The following is a 13,874-nucleotide window of genomic DNA, read 5'->3' as shown; positions in this document are numbered from 1 at the left end:
ATTAATAGATGCCCCAAGAATTAAGGAACTGGGGGAGCTTTATAATCACCTACTGTTCATCCAGAAAGATTATTGAGTAAGATGGTCTCACTAGATTTTTGATATACAATATTTATGAATTACTCATTTTCCAATGCAAAATTATAACTTTACATACAATCACTCTTTAATAATCCAAAATATACTTAAGAATCTTTTGATTTTATAGCACCATGGACAATGTTCTTTTCGGAGCATTCAGTCTCTTTACAGTTACAGACAGGTAGGATCCCTTGCTCTGAACTGTAACAACAGTACAGTTAGTGTTTGTGTCTCACTTTCCCTAACTTTACAAGGAACCCACCGCTTCAGTTATCCTGCAAATCAGCAAGTGCTGTCTCTGACTTCCTATCTATGTCTCTCTGCACCGGTCCCAACGTGCAGCCATCCTTACAGAACCGCTTCCCCACCAGACCCCAAGTTCCCCCAAGGCAGACGCCACATCTTACTGATCTCTACATCCCTGGACTAGCAAAGTCATGGGCCCTCAAGCCTCTGAAGACAAGAGTGTGTGCGAGGGACAGAGAGCACTTGCTCCAGAGCAAAAGCAAAGCTGGATGGGAGGAGGGGCTGAGAGAGGTGCAGGGAGGAGGGTGGACGATAGGAACAGGGAACAAGAGCAGAGAAATGGAGACACTGCCCTGAGAGGGGGCCACCAGGGGAGGACCAAGTGCAAAAGCCAGAGCCAAAGGACTGGTGGGGAGTCTGAGGGAGGGGGGAAGGAGCATAAGAAAGAGCTGAGAGACAGTGCATGGGGCTGGGGATAGAGAAGAGTAAGAGAAAAGGTGTGAGGGGGAGAAGAAGAGGGAGAACACAGGCCCAAGAAACTAGAACGAAAGAATGCACACGGAGCGGGAGAGATGGGAGAGAGAGATGGAAGGGAGAGAATGCCTGTGAGGACATGGGCGAGACAGAGCACGGAGAGAAAGGAGAGAAACGAGAAAGGCAGTGCAGGAGGGGAAGGTGAGGGCGCTGGGAGGAGGGGCAGAGAGGAGACCACACGGGTGGAAGAGAGCAGAGGATGCTGGCCCTCCTGCCGCTCACAGAGAGACACAGGGACACCGCGGAGTGGCCGAGGAGCTCAAAGAAAACATTCAAGCCGGCCTCCTGGAGCACCAGGCTCAGAGGTGAGCCCAGGTCTTCCTTCAGTGTGAAACCGCTCTCCACAAAGCTGATGAACTGGCCAAGCTCAGCAGGAGTGGGAGAAGCAGTATTTTACATCAAAGCCGAGGTGAAGGGAATGTGTAAACTGAAGCCATATGGGGAAATAATGATGTTAAACAAATCAACAGCAAACTATCCCTCCTAAAAAGACAGAGAAGAAACACGAGTAAGTGGGCCTGTGCACGCTCTAGAGCGGAGGGGGAGGGGGGGAAGGTACAGAGAATAAGTAGCATAGATGATAGGTGGAAAATAGACAGGGGGAGGGTAAAAATAGTGTAGGAAATGTAGAAGCCAAAGAACTTATAAGTATGACCTATGGACATGAACTATAGGGGGGGAATGTGGGAGGGAGGGGGGTGGGCAGAATGGAGTGGAGTGGGGGGGAATGGGACAACTGTAAGAGCATAATCAATAAATATATTAAAAAAAAGAAACACGATAGCGTGCATAGACTAAAACTTCCTCTTCAACTTCTTCAGAAAACTAGGGTAGAAGCTGAGAAGGTCTCTGATCTAGTAACAATCTCACCTAAAAATTTTTGGTAAAATCAAGATGCCCTATCTCTAAAAAAAACAGAAAAAAACAAACAAAAAACACCCTGGTGAAATTGTAGATGACAAGTGTATAGCGTTCTAAAACACATAACACTAGTCCAGGAGGCCAGGAATGTGGTTACGTGCGGGAAGGAGCCAGAAAGAGGCACGAGGGAGTGTCAAGGGTGCAGCTTCCACAGGAGTGTTCAATTTGTGAAAATTCTTTCAGCTTGAGATGTATTTTTCTGTATTTCTTAAACTTCAAGAAAAAGGTTTATAAAAAGTCTTACCCATAAGAGAAAGCATCATTATCTCTCCATTTCGAAATAACAGACGCTGCCAATCCAGCCAAAATGGCAGTGCTGTCGAAGAACATGTGAAAAGAGTCGGAAATCAACCCTAAGCTGGAAGAGAACAGACACGGCGCACGTTAGAAAAATGCCCAAATGGGAGGCGTCCTTCTCTAAAACCTCAGGTCCCGCCTTTGCTCACCAGGAACCAGTCTTCCAAAAAAAAAAACAACATGAAATGTGATACAGAAGAACAACAGTGGGGAGGGAAAAAACGAACAGGTAGGTTAATTTCATACATTAATTATCCCGTCATTCTCTCCTTGAGCAAATATGTACTAGGCATACTGTGTATGACACAATGAGGTGCATGAATAAGACAGAAGACCCCGACTTTGACTAAGCTAACATTCCAGGGGACAGGTAAAAGGCAATGGACATGCAATGTGGAACTTATCTATTCTTCGACTGATGGCATATTCCCATCGTCAAAAATATAAACTATCATTAATTTATTCCTTTAAAATGAAGGTTCTGAACAAGAACCAGAATGCTGCAACTAGACCAACTGTTTCTAAGAACCTTTAATTGTGAAGAGTGAGAATATTTTGTGCATCTTTTTTCCATAACAGAAGAGACAACTTGACATTTCATGTTCATGACATCTTGGAACTTAATCATTACAGGATGAAAATGAATACAGAAATGACAGTGACAAAGTTTCAGTGAGAAATTTACTCAAGGAACTTAAAGTCTAATTGAACCTTCAGAAACAGAGATACTCCAGTCATAAAAAGCAACTGTTGCTCATTCAGCAAAGGGAACTGTAAACCGAGGTATCTAAAGAAGACATAGAAAGCCAGATTATGAGAGGCCCAAGCAGTTTCTCAATCTGCCCAGGCTTCAGCAGGAACACATCTGTACTCCCAAGCCACCGATAAAAATTAGTATTAGGGGACAGCTGGTGGTGCACGTAATGGTGAACACCAGCTAACTGAGCTGGGCATAACAGACTCCGGTTCGGAGCTAGACTTCAAATCCAGGAGACGGCACAGCCCAGTCTGGAGAAGAGAGCCAGCCTCAGAAGCCCAAGCCCCAGAAGAACAAGGCCTATGCCACTGATGTTTTCCTTATGTGCTGATGACTTTTGACAATGACTTGGAAATCAATGGTTTCATTAATTTCCTCAATAGATCTCCATAGACCAAAAGAATTACTGTGCACCGAACTTTCCATGAAACAGGTAGCCTCCGCACTTCAAATACGAATCCCTTGAACAAGACATTTTACATAGCCACTTATGCAACAGGAGGCCACAGTAAAATACAATTTAGGAAGAGGAAACTACATAAATATTGTATATTTATAATAAATTATGATTATTCCAATACAACCTAAGGCAATACGGTTGACCCTTGAACAATACGGAGGTTATGGGGAGTCGAAAATGAGTGTAACTTTTGACACCCCAACACTTAACGACTAAGAGCCTACTACTGACTGGGAGCTGTACCCATAACATAAACAGTCAATGAACACAAACTGTGTATGTTAGATGTGTTACATACTGTTTTCTTTCAATAAGGAGAACTGGAGAAAAGAAAATATGGTCAAGAAAATCATGAGGAAGAGAAAAGACATTTACAGTGCTGCATGTACTTATTGAAGGAAGATCTGCATGTAAGTGGATCTGCACAGTTCAAACCTGTGTTGTCCGAGGGCCAGCTGCACAGTGCTTGGAACAGGTCCCAGACACAGAAGGGGGATGATATCACAATAAACGTACATCTGATTCCCAGAGGATCAAAAACAGTTGTTACATATGTTGAGATGCGATTGTTTCGATATGCATTTTACACCCAGGTCATTAAACCTTCATACTTCCAGAGTATTGTTGACAAAACCCAACCCACGTTTGCATTGAAAAGTAGCCCACTTTTCATATAAAAGTATACAGGTCATAAAAACTAGTGATATTATCTAATGTCACTGCTCAATTTCAATAGCAATAAAGATCAAGGACAGCGACCGTCTGTGAAATGGACCTTAAAGGACAGGGACTGAGTCTATTTACTCAATAGAAAACAAAGAGTAGACAGCATGGGTTCTTAATCAAGGGTCCAAGAGCTATTTCGAGGAACCCAAGAACATCCTGAAGTTTTATATATAATGTTGAGTGTTGGCTTCATCATATTCTCAAATGGATGTGAGATTTAAAGACAAATCAGTACATCTAGAAGTGTGGGGATCATGTTGTTGAATAATTTTATAAGACCTTAAGTTATTCAACAGCAAATAACTACATAATAACATTTCATTCCCAGAGTTAAATTGGATATACCCCTTCTCAAAGCAGTTAAATAAACAAATAACAAAGGCAACACCAAAAACCATCTACTCAAGAGATGTAAGCTTTTACCTGTCAACAAGTGAATCTAAAAGACAAACTAAGCAAACAAGAAGAACAGAGACAGAATCATGGATACAGAGTGTTTTGATGGCTGCCTGATGGGAGGTGGGTGTGGGGGGATGGGCAAAGAGGTGAGGGGATTAAAAAGTACAAATACATAGTTACAGAATAGCCATGGGGATGTAAAATACAGTATAGGAAATGGAGTACACTGGTGGGGGAATTGCCTGAGGGAGTGGGGGTGCTGGACAGAGGGGGGCAAAGGGGAAAAATTGGGACAACTGTAATAGCGTCATCAATAAAACATAATAAAAACTATATGGAATTTCCTACTGCAGTCAAGACCAGAGAAAAATCATGAGACAGTTTCTGCATAAAATTAAAGAGAGAAGAGAATGACACGTAGTTCTCCAGATATCTGCTTTATAAACCTCTTCCCCATTCCAAGACCTAATAACAAATTAAGGAAAACCTCTTAGATATGCCCTCTCCGGGGTCTCAGGGGTGAAATACAAATGCCACTCCCCCACAGGCAAGGACACTCCCACACGGAGGCAAAAAACAGGTTTCTCCCAATTCCAAGAAAGTGGGCAAAGCTAAGACGTAGGGTTAGAGACCAAAGACTCTCTCCACCTGCCCAAATGAGGAGGGGCCTTGCCATTCTTGTTTGACAGAGTGGGGCGGGGAAAAGAAGTGGGGACCAAAATCTTAAGACCTGCTGCTCGCGATGGGCCCGGATGTTAAGAAATGTAACCATGCCAGGCTGGTATGGGTAAGAGAAAGTAACTGGGCTGGAGAGGTGTCGGCAAAGGCAAAACCTGAACCTCCCGGTGACAAGCTACGTGGCACTAGGCAAACAGAGCTTGGAATCCGCCACCCCACAGCTTCCGCCCCAGCCCTTCCCACTTCGGTTACCAGTTGCTCCAGATGCCGTAGAGTAGTTCAACAAAAGCGAAAGATAGGTTCAGGCACAGGAAGAAAAACAGGTTCCGAGACGTCTTGTCCGACAGGATAGACCTGGCACGATAAAGTGGGGAAGCGCCCGAGAGTCAAGGGGGTGCCGGGACCGGACGCTGGGTCCCCTTTCCAGACCCTCCCGGTCTTCACAAGTGAGGGTGTCCCTGACGCTCCCTCCCTGGACCTGGGGCCATCCTCCGATCTGGGCCTTGTCCCCCTCCCTGTGCCGGACACCCACTCCCCGCCAACAGGGCACCCCGCACCTAAACCAGCCCGAGATCTTGCCGAACAGATTGAACTTAGGTGGTTTGTATTCATCGTCTTTGATGGACAGGGGCAACATCTTCAATGCCCGGCGAAGGGCCGGGTCTACTCCCCTCTGGAAGTGGCTCCGTGGGTGACAGTAGTGACAGTGCTGGCGCCTCGGACGGGAATCCCCAGCGAGCCTGCCGGGCCGCGCGCCGCTGGGAGACAGACACCGACTCACGCCCGGGAACTCGCCGACTTCCGGCCCGGGCCGCGCAACGCGTCCTGGGACGGGAAAGGGGGCGGGGCAGGCGCGGGCCCTGCGCGGTGGGCGGGGCTTACGGCCGGCGCCTAGTGGTTGCTGCGCAACGGCCGGCCGTGGGGGCGGAGCGGGATGGCTGATAGCTCTAGACTGTCTCAGGCCTGGAGTGGGACCCCGCCACCTGCGTTTGGGAAGAAACTCCTGGGGTGAGACTGGACGGAAAGGCGCTCGCGGCCCCCACCCCGACCGCCTCGCCCTGTGTCCCCGGATGTGCCGCGCCCGAGACCTGCCCTTTCGCCATGCCTCGGGTTAGAGTTAAGTCCCGGCGCGTGCCGCAGCAAAGCCCGAGAAAGCGGGCGCGGTTAGTCCCCTCGCCGCTGTTCCGCAGGTAGCGCAAGTGATGGTTCTGCGGGGTGCGTTCTGCGGGACCCCCAGCGGCCTCGGAAACAGAGTCGGGCCCCTCCGTAGGGCCACGCGACGGAAATGGGAGATGTGCAAAAGAATGTGGAAGCGTTTACGGGGAGCTGCTGCGAGCCCGCGCTCAATGGGTGCTTAGTTGGTGCATTGCTCCCCCAATCTCAGCCCGCCGGTATTCCCAAGTGCGCTCCGGGCCGCGGCGGGCTGACCCTCCCTGCCCGTTACGAGTGCGGGAAAAGCCGACCTGTCCCAGCACCCACGGAGCGCCCGGAGTCGTTGGGACACGCCTTCGGGTGCCTTTCCGGGCCTCGGTTTGGGGACGGTCCGGTACATCACGTGAATGACGGCTTTACCTTGGGGAAGACACGGGGCAGAGCGGGACTGGTTCGGAGGTGGGTTGGGAACAGGAAAACCAAGCTTCCTGGGAAGGGCTTGCGCTGCAACAGGAAGTGGAGCCTCGGCGAGGGCGGGCGAGCGGCCCGGGGACGGTCCTGGCTCCGGGCGCTCAAGCTGCGGGTGCTGAGTCGTCCCAGAGACCGGCTGGCGCCGCAAAGCGAGCGGGATGCGCGCTGCTGAGTTTAGAACGACTCACGCGCGTGCATTCGCGAGCGGGCGAACCGCCCCTTCCGTTTCGTGACAGCCAAGCTGCGAGCAAATACCTCGGCGGCTCCGCAGCAATCTCTGCTCTGGAGGTAAGGAAATCGCACAAGGCTCTCGTGTTAAAAATGTTTGCAATGAGGGTGATGCGTGTTTTGCTTCGGTTCTTGGAACTTTGTTGGTGGGGAGGGTAGTGAGTGGGTGGTTTTATTTTTGAAAATATAATGTATGTATTCTCCGATTTTAAAAAATGTTTATGTTCATTAAAACTGCTGTGCAGAAACAGCTAGATTCCAGAAATTAAATTCTGGAACGAGTATTTTGACTTTGCCTTTGTTGGCCTTTATTTCATTAGTATTTTAACTTAAATATAAGAATATTTTCAATTAGTGGCATTTACTTGTATTTCTTAGGAAGCTTTTATATTAGCCATAGAGTTTGAATTTTACTCTAACATTAAGTGGGTGCAAACCAGGTTAAGGATAAGTAAATACTTACATGGCAATTGGGTTTTTCTGCAAAACGGCTCTATTTCAATATGATGTAACTTAGTGGGGAGACAGAAGGTCTATAGAAATAACCAAATTTCAGCAACTGATTTCCATAACTCAAGGTCAGCTGGAACTTAAGCCTGTATTTTCGTATTCTGCTTTTGAAAATAAATTGTACAGTATGGTGATTACCTGAGGGAATGGGGCATAGGGAGGTAGGAGAGGATAAAGTGGGGATAAAGGGTGATGGAAGGAGACTTGTCTTGGGGTGGTGAACACACAATACAATATACAGACGATGTATTATAGATGTGTACACCTGAAACCTATATAATTGTATTAACCAATGTCACCCCGATAAAGGCAATTTACAATTAAATAAATTGTGCATTTTATCCTCTGTTGCTATAAATGAGAAATTGCTCCACTGGCTTATGGAGCAATCTGCAGTACCCCTTTTCAAATAGTTTTAAAGTGAGTTGGAGAAATGAAAGTTTAATTTCATGTATATTGGCTTCCTGGGACTCCCAAATTCCCCTCCCCCCACCTCAGAAATGTAAGATAGGTTTTCCTCTGACTGGGAGGGCCTGCTCCTTTCCAAAGGGGCAATGCCACTCAGAGCTTTCAGTCTTGGATGGCATAATTACCACCTTCAACACGAAAGGCATTTCAGTGGGAATATAAACTGAACACTATTTAAATCAGGAAAAGTTCTATGAATGGAAAATGTTTGTGTCTCACTTCTTTTGTCATCTTGAAATAATATTTATCCATGTATGTTAACCATTATGTGTTGACAAAGCGGAAGTTAGGTTTTTTCACTCATTCAGCAGTCATTTATGAGTGTCCATTGTACGGCAGACTCTCTGCTGGGCACGGGGTGGAGGGAAGTTAGTGGGTTATAAAGCCAGAGAAGTCCAAGTTCCTTCCCCAGGGGAACTGCATGGAGGAAGGAGCTGATGTGAGGGTCAGGGTTAGTGACAGGCAAATCAGCTGCGAATTTTAGAGCCGTGATGCGTGCGCACATAGGGCTGCCCTGGGTACGGGGAGGAGGGACCTCTAGTGCTCAGTGAGCCTGTGATGCATGCTAAGCTGTCCTTCTGCTCTCTTGATAACTTGTATCATGAAAGAACATGATTCTGGAAAATCAAAAATGATTCATCGGCTCTTTTAAGACAGCCATTACAGATGCAGTATTTTTAAAGTCTCCAATCAGATTCTTAACTCCTTCATATGCTACAAGATTAAATGGGTGCATAAGATTACAAAATACGTGCCATAGTGATGAACATTTTTAAACTAGTAAGTGGATTTCTACTCTGAATATGTTTAGTATCTGTTTATATCATCTCCCAATTAGTTGCATTAGGTTAACTATGCAGACTACATGGTGGGGGGCGTGGGGGCGGGGACCAGCTTTTCAGACATGTGATGGAGGCTGCGCGAAGTGAGAGCAGAAAGAATTAAGGGGCTGAAGCTTGTCTGCAGCCAGAGTCCAGCTCCCTGCAGGCCACAGGCAGTCAGGAACAGGAAGGGAAGCCATCTGTCATTCCTCAGTCCTCAACCTTGGCAATTATTTATCTTTTAATTTTGTTTATTTATTTTTAGAGAGACAGGAAGGGAGGGAGAAAGAGAGGGAGAGAAACATCAATGTGTGGTTGCCTCCCACGTGCCCCCCACAGGGGACCCCAGCCCCCAACCCAGGCATGTGCCCCGACCAGAAATCTAGCCAGCGACCCCCTGGTTCACAGGCCAGCACTCAATCCACCGAGCCGCACCAGCCAGGGCTCAACCCTGGCGTTTACCTGCAACCTACTTTAGGTCCCGTGGTTTTTTAGATGCTTCACATCGAACGCCCGGTGAATGTTGAGTGAGAGAGGAGTTGTGGTGAAGGACAACTCTACAGACACTGAAGAATCTAGGGACTGAGTATGAACTATAATGACTACTACGTTCATACGTTCTGGTTTCAGACGTGTAAACACGTGAGGATAGGGGGATGCTCTGAGCTTATGCTGCTTCTGGATACTTAAGAGAAACATGAGAACAAAAATGTAGCAGCATTAGCAGCAACCTATAGGAAGACATTGTCTACCTCATTGCCAAAATGTAATTTTTAGAGCACAAGATAGCAAATTTTAATTTCTAGAAATAATTCAAAGCCTATGGACAATGGCATTGAAAGCATTTTTTAAAAAGTCTTGCTCATTGACAAAAACATCACAGAAATTCTTTGATTTCTCTTAATAGCGTCAAGAGCGTCTGTTCCTATCAATTACTGAAGCGGTAAGGAAAAAGGATTGAAACTGTCGTGATGAGGTAAGTGCCAGTGTATTTTTGCTCTGTTTGACTTGTGATGAAGTACACATACTTGCCATCTTGACTGTTTTTAAGTGAACAGTTCACTAGTCGTTAGTATCTTTACATTATTGAATGACCCAGCTCTAAAACTTTTCACCTTGCAAAACAGAAATTCTGTACCCATTGGGTAACCAGCCCCCCATTCGCCATTCCCCGAGTCCCTCACAACCCCCATTCTACTTTCTGTCACAGTGATGTTGACTACTCTAGCTTCCTCGTCTGAGTGGAATCATAGAGTGTTCGTCTTTCTTGTGTCTGGCTCATTCCATCCTGCGTAATGTCCTTGAGGTTCATCCATACCATAGCATGTACCGGAATGCCCTCTCTCCCTCCCTCCCTCCCCCCCTCTAAAAATAAATAAAAATGAAATCTTAAAAAAGGAATTCCTCCAGACTTACCAAATGTCCCCCGGAGAGCCATGTTATTCCCAGTTGAAATCTCTGGTGTGGAAGGTGCTAGAATAACAATGTCAAAAATAACTGAAAGGGTGTGCTCCCTACCGGTGAAGAACTAGTAAGTTAACACGTGTGTGAAAAGTATCATTTGGGGGATCTTTGATTTGGGCGATGCGTGGAATGAATGAGCACCCACTGTGACAGGCAAAGCACATAGTACCGGGTCTGATAAGTGATGACTCCCCTGTGATGGTTTGCTGCCGCCGTTACTCTCCGCTCCCCACATTAGGGTTCTGCATGCGATTTCACGCGGAAAACGGGTTGCTATCGAAGAGTCAGTTTAAAGTCAGTACACTGCAGTGCCGCACGCGTATGTCAGAACGTCAGCTTGTACACCTCACACACGGACCATTCATATGTCAGTGATATCTCAGTAAAGCTGTTTGATCAGTGAGTGTGCTGCCAAGGGAAGCATGCCATTCGAAAACGATCTCAGTTTTAAACGTTTTGTAGTAAAATGAGGGTAAATTTTTAAATGCATGGCTTAAGTCTTTCTGGTTGGTGTAGAAGATCCTCTGTCTGCAGCGGCCAAGCCTGCAGGCCAGCAGGGAAGGTGGCTCCACGGGCCTCGCTGTCTCCGGCCGAGGCGGGAGACCTGAAAAGGAACCAGTGGAAACGAGACACACCGCTCTCCTCGTTGAAAAAGCAGAAACCAAACATGGAAACTAGTGGGAAGGCTAACACTGCATCTCCGTTCCTCCTCCAGGTGTTGCCACCTCTGCAAACTCCCTGGCCGAGTGCTGGGCGCCCGAGCAGCGCGCCTCTCTCTGGGGGTCATCCTCACCTTGCTGCTGGTGGCTGGGACTCTGACCACCTTCCTCCCCAACAACAAAGATGACAAGGTGCTCGAGCTGCGGAGGGAAGTGAGAGCCCAGGGCAGGCCCGTGCGGGAGGCCTTCACTCTCATCATGCAGACGCACAACAGGACGGACCTGCTGCTGCGGCTGCTGAACCATTACCAGGCGCTGCCTCGGCTGCACAGAGCGATCGTGGTGTGGAACAACGTGGGGGAGAAGGCGCCAGAGGACGTGTGGGATTCTCTGGGGCCGCACCCCGTCCCCGTGGTCTTCAAACCGCAGACAACAAACAGGATGAGAAATCGGCTCCAGGCCTTCCCTGAGCTGGAGACCGAGGGTGAGTTGCCGCTGGGTGCCCGGCCTGGCCTCCTGCTTGTCTTCATTGTCCAGACGAGAGCAGGGAAGGGTAGTCATAAGAAAGCACGTGGAAAAGCTGAAGGGACAGTCTCCCACACTTCAGGAAGCAGTCTCCTGGGGAGGAAAGCAGGTGCCCGTTGCACAGCGAGGAGCGTTGATGTCGTGGAGGAAGCTGGCCTGTAGTCACACATCATTGCTTCACAGGACCCCGTGAAATGCCGTTCAGCTCACGCTGAGCGGACTGTGCCACCCTCATCTTCCTCCCTCTCGCAGCAGTTTCAGGAGGTTCCAATTTGCTTTAAAGAACGTCGGGGTTATTTATAGGTTCGTTAGTTCCTATGATAATGGGTGACAACTACATGATAATTTCCCCCGCAGGCAGTTATAAAATCAATTACAATTCAGATAAAAACTTCCTGCTACACAGATCTCTCCAAGAATATGTGGTTTTTATTTACTCATTTATTAGATAATACCTCCTTTAAAGGATCTGTAATACCTCCTCTGAAGGACCAGTGTATCTTACTTATTGTGTTTTCACTTCCAAACTGTCTGGTTTTAATTGTTCTTCCTTTCCTTTCAGCGGTGTTAATGGTAGATGATGACATGCTGATTAGTGCCCAAGACCTCGCTTTTGCTTTCTCCGTTTGGCAGGTAAGGCTGCTGGATGCTTGGTGAAGTCGTCTGCGTATGAAGTCCCGTCTGTAGCTTAACCGGAGCGGCGCGGTTTAACTCGGGAGTTGCCCCGCACAGTGGAGGCAGTGTTTATCTGAAAGACAGATACGTTTGTGATGCAGTCATCTTGATTTCCTGTGCTCAGTTAAGCCAGCCGGCGGGACGCACTGTCTTTTACCCGTGTTTGATTTATACTTGGGATTCTGGGCGGAGCAGCCAGAGCTGCCTTCCCGAGGACAGTGTGGACGTGACCGGTTGTGTGGTCAGCAGAGGCTGGGATCCAGAGCTGTTTCCCGCAAGGCCATCTGTGTGTCCCAAACGAGAAGTGTACTTTTGTATTAATATGGTATACAGCCTTCCTTAGAAGGAAGCCACAAAATTTAATCCTGATTCTGAGGCCATTGTTTAGAAATGAGTAATAGTAATTCTGTCGGCGCCACGGAAGTGCGGTTGTTTTTTGGTTTTTCCCCAAACCCCGGCTGGGATAGGCGGGCACAGGCCTGTCACCACTGCACTGTTCTGTAGGAGCGGCCCTTTCCTACTGAGTATGTGCGGGTAGTCGCTGGCCATCAGAGGTTGCACGCCCGTTTCCTGGAACCAGACTGCATGCAGATGCTCACACCCTGTCCCTCACGTAGACACTGTGCTCCCCAGCGAAGGGTCTCATTCGCACTATCGTGACCCACCCTAGTTCGCTACTTGGGGTCAAGCAACATTAGATGTGAACGGTAAATGGTCACAAGACACCAGCATTCTCAAACTTCGGTCTTCAACTTCTTCACGCCTGTGTACTGATCAGCAACGGTTTCCCTGTCAGTGGTTTCCTCCAGCCCTGTGAGTAAAAGCTGCTTGTGCAAAAAGTTCTCACGTAATTCTCCAGCTGTGAGATTTTTATTTCAGGTAAAAAAAAATGAACTTCCCTAAAACGTCAGGGGCTTGGGGGCATGGTGGGGGGAGAAATATGAGGACTCTGGTTTATTAGAACAATACAAGTAAGCCGTAATTAAAGTCAGATGAATACAATTTCAGGTTTTAATTGTAAAAATGTCGAGAACAATTGCAGTCACTGCCCCGGACGATCTGACTCCTACAGCACATTGCCACCTGTGCCCTGCACGGTGTGACCACGTGGACACAGTGACGAGCAAGAGCAGACATCCGTCTGTGCCTTCCCGCTGTACCCCCACTCCCCTCCAATTGCCTCTCACGCTTCTGCCATCCCCTACCATGTGCAAATGCATGCCTTCTCCGGAGCCCTCAGCCTTTGTTCCCCGTCCCTGACCCCCCCTTTGCCTCCAGCAACACAGCTGTCCTTCTGTCCTCAGCAACCCCATGACACCCCAGGCACACCCCAGCCTTCCCCACGTCCCGCGGTGCCTGGTTCACAAGTCCCATCATTCCCTGTCTGGGCTGTGAATTCTGTTGTCGATGTGAGAGCATCCAGACTGTAGAGGATTTTCATGGCAATTTGTGGGAGCCAAGCAGAGGGTAGTCTGGGAAGCAAGGTCTCAACAGACTGAGGAAAGCGCTCCTAGAACGGCAGTGTGCAGCTTTCGTGCACTTTGAGTTACAGAAGGTGGGGCAGAGCCAGGCGGGGATGGGACTGCAGCAGCGATCTTCAACCTTCTTCACTCCGGCACACACAGACCAATTACTAAATTCTGCGGCACACCAAAAAAATAGTTTTTGCCAATCTGACGGAAAGAATAGGTATAATTTTGATTCATCCATGGCAATTATTGGGTTGGCTGTTGCCGTTTTTTAATTTGACAACCTGAGGGGAAGAAGAGTCAGATATTGCCTGTTTTAAAGATCCTTTCCGC

At 47.9% G+C, this 13,874-nt stretch overlaps 2 protein-coding genes across 10 annotated transcripts in view; one reads left to right on the top strand and one right to left on the bottom strand.

The window, feature by feature from the left end:
• Positions 1-5,896, bottom strand: part of SLC30A7 (solute carrier family 30 member 7) — a 54,176-nt gene extending 48,280 nt beyond the window's left edge. For all 3 annotated transcript variants that reach the window (XM_024570611.3, XM_045203327.2, XM_045203328.2), the window contains exons 1-3: positions 5,657-5,896; positions 5,352-5,453; positions 2,027-2,140 (exon numbers count right to left, since the gene is read on the bottom strand). In XM_024570611.3, coding sequence (XP_024426379.1) covers positions 2,027-2,140; positions 5,352-5,453; positions 5,657-5,736 — 296 coding nt within the window. In that variant the 5' untranslated portion in view covers positions 5,737-5,896. The remainder of the gene's footprint in view (positions 1-2,026; positions 2,141-5,351; positions 5,454-5,656) is intronic.
• Positions 5,897-6,058: 162 nt separating this feature from the next.
• Positions 6,059-13,874, top strand: part of EXTL2 (exostosin like glycosyltransferase 2) — a 60,789-nt gene continuing 52,973 nt past the window's right edge. For 6 of the 7 annotated variants that reach the window (XM_045203807.2, XM_045203811.2, XM_045203810.3 and 3 more), the window contains exons 1-4: positions 6,059-7,010; positions 9,657-9,725; positions 10,929-11,356; positions 11,960-12,030. In XM_045203807.2, coding sequence (XP_045059742.2) covers positions 9,721-9,725; positions 10,929-11,356; positions 11,960-12,030 — 504 coding nt within the window. In that variant the 5' untranslated portion in view covers positions 6,059-7,010; positions 9,657-9,720. Of the gene's footprint in view, positions 7,011-9,656; positions 9,726-10,928; positions 11,357-11,959; positions 12,919-13,874 lie in introns of those variants that run through there. The other variant, XM_053914608.1, reaches the window with a different exon arrangement.

The sequence above is a fragment of the Desmodus rotundus genome, chromosome 12 (genome assembly GCF_022682495.2).
Source record: "Desmodus rotundus isolate HL8 chromosome 12, HLdesRot8A.1, whole genome shotgun sequence".
Lineage (NCBI taxonomy): Eukaryota > Metazoa > Chordata > Mammalia > Chiroptera > Phyllostomidae > Desmodus > Desmodus rotundus.
The sequence above is the reverse complement of the archived record's forward strand: the minus strand, read 5'-3'. Positions and strand labels throughout refer to the sequence as shown.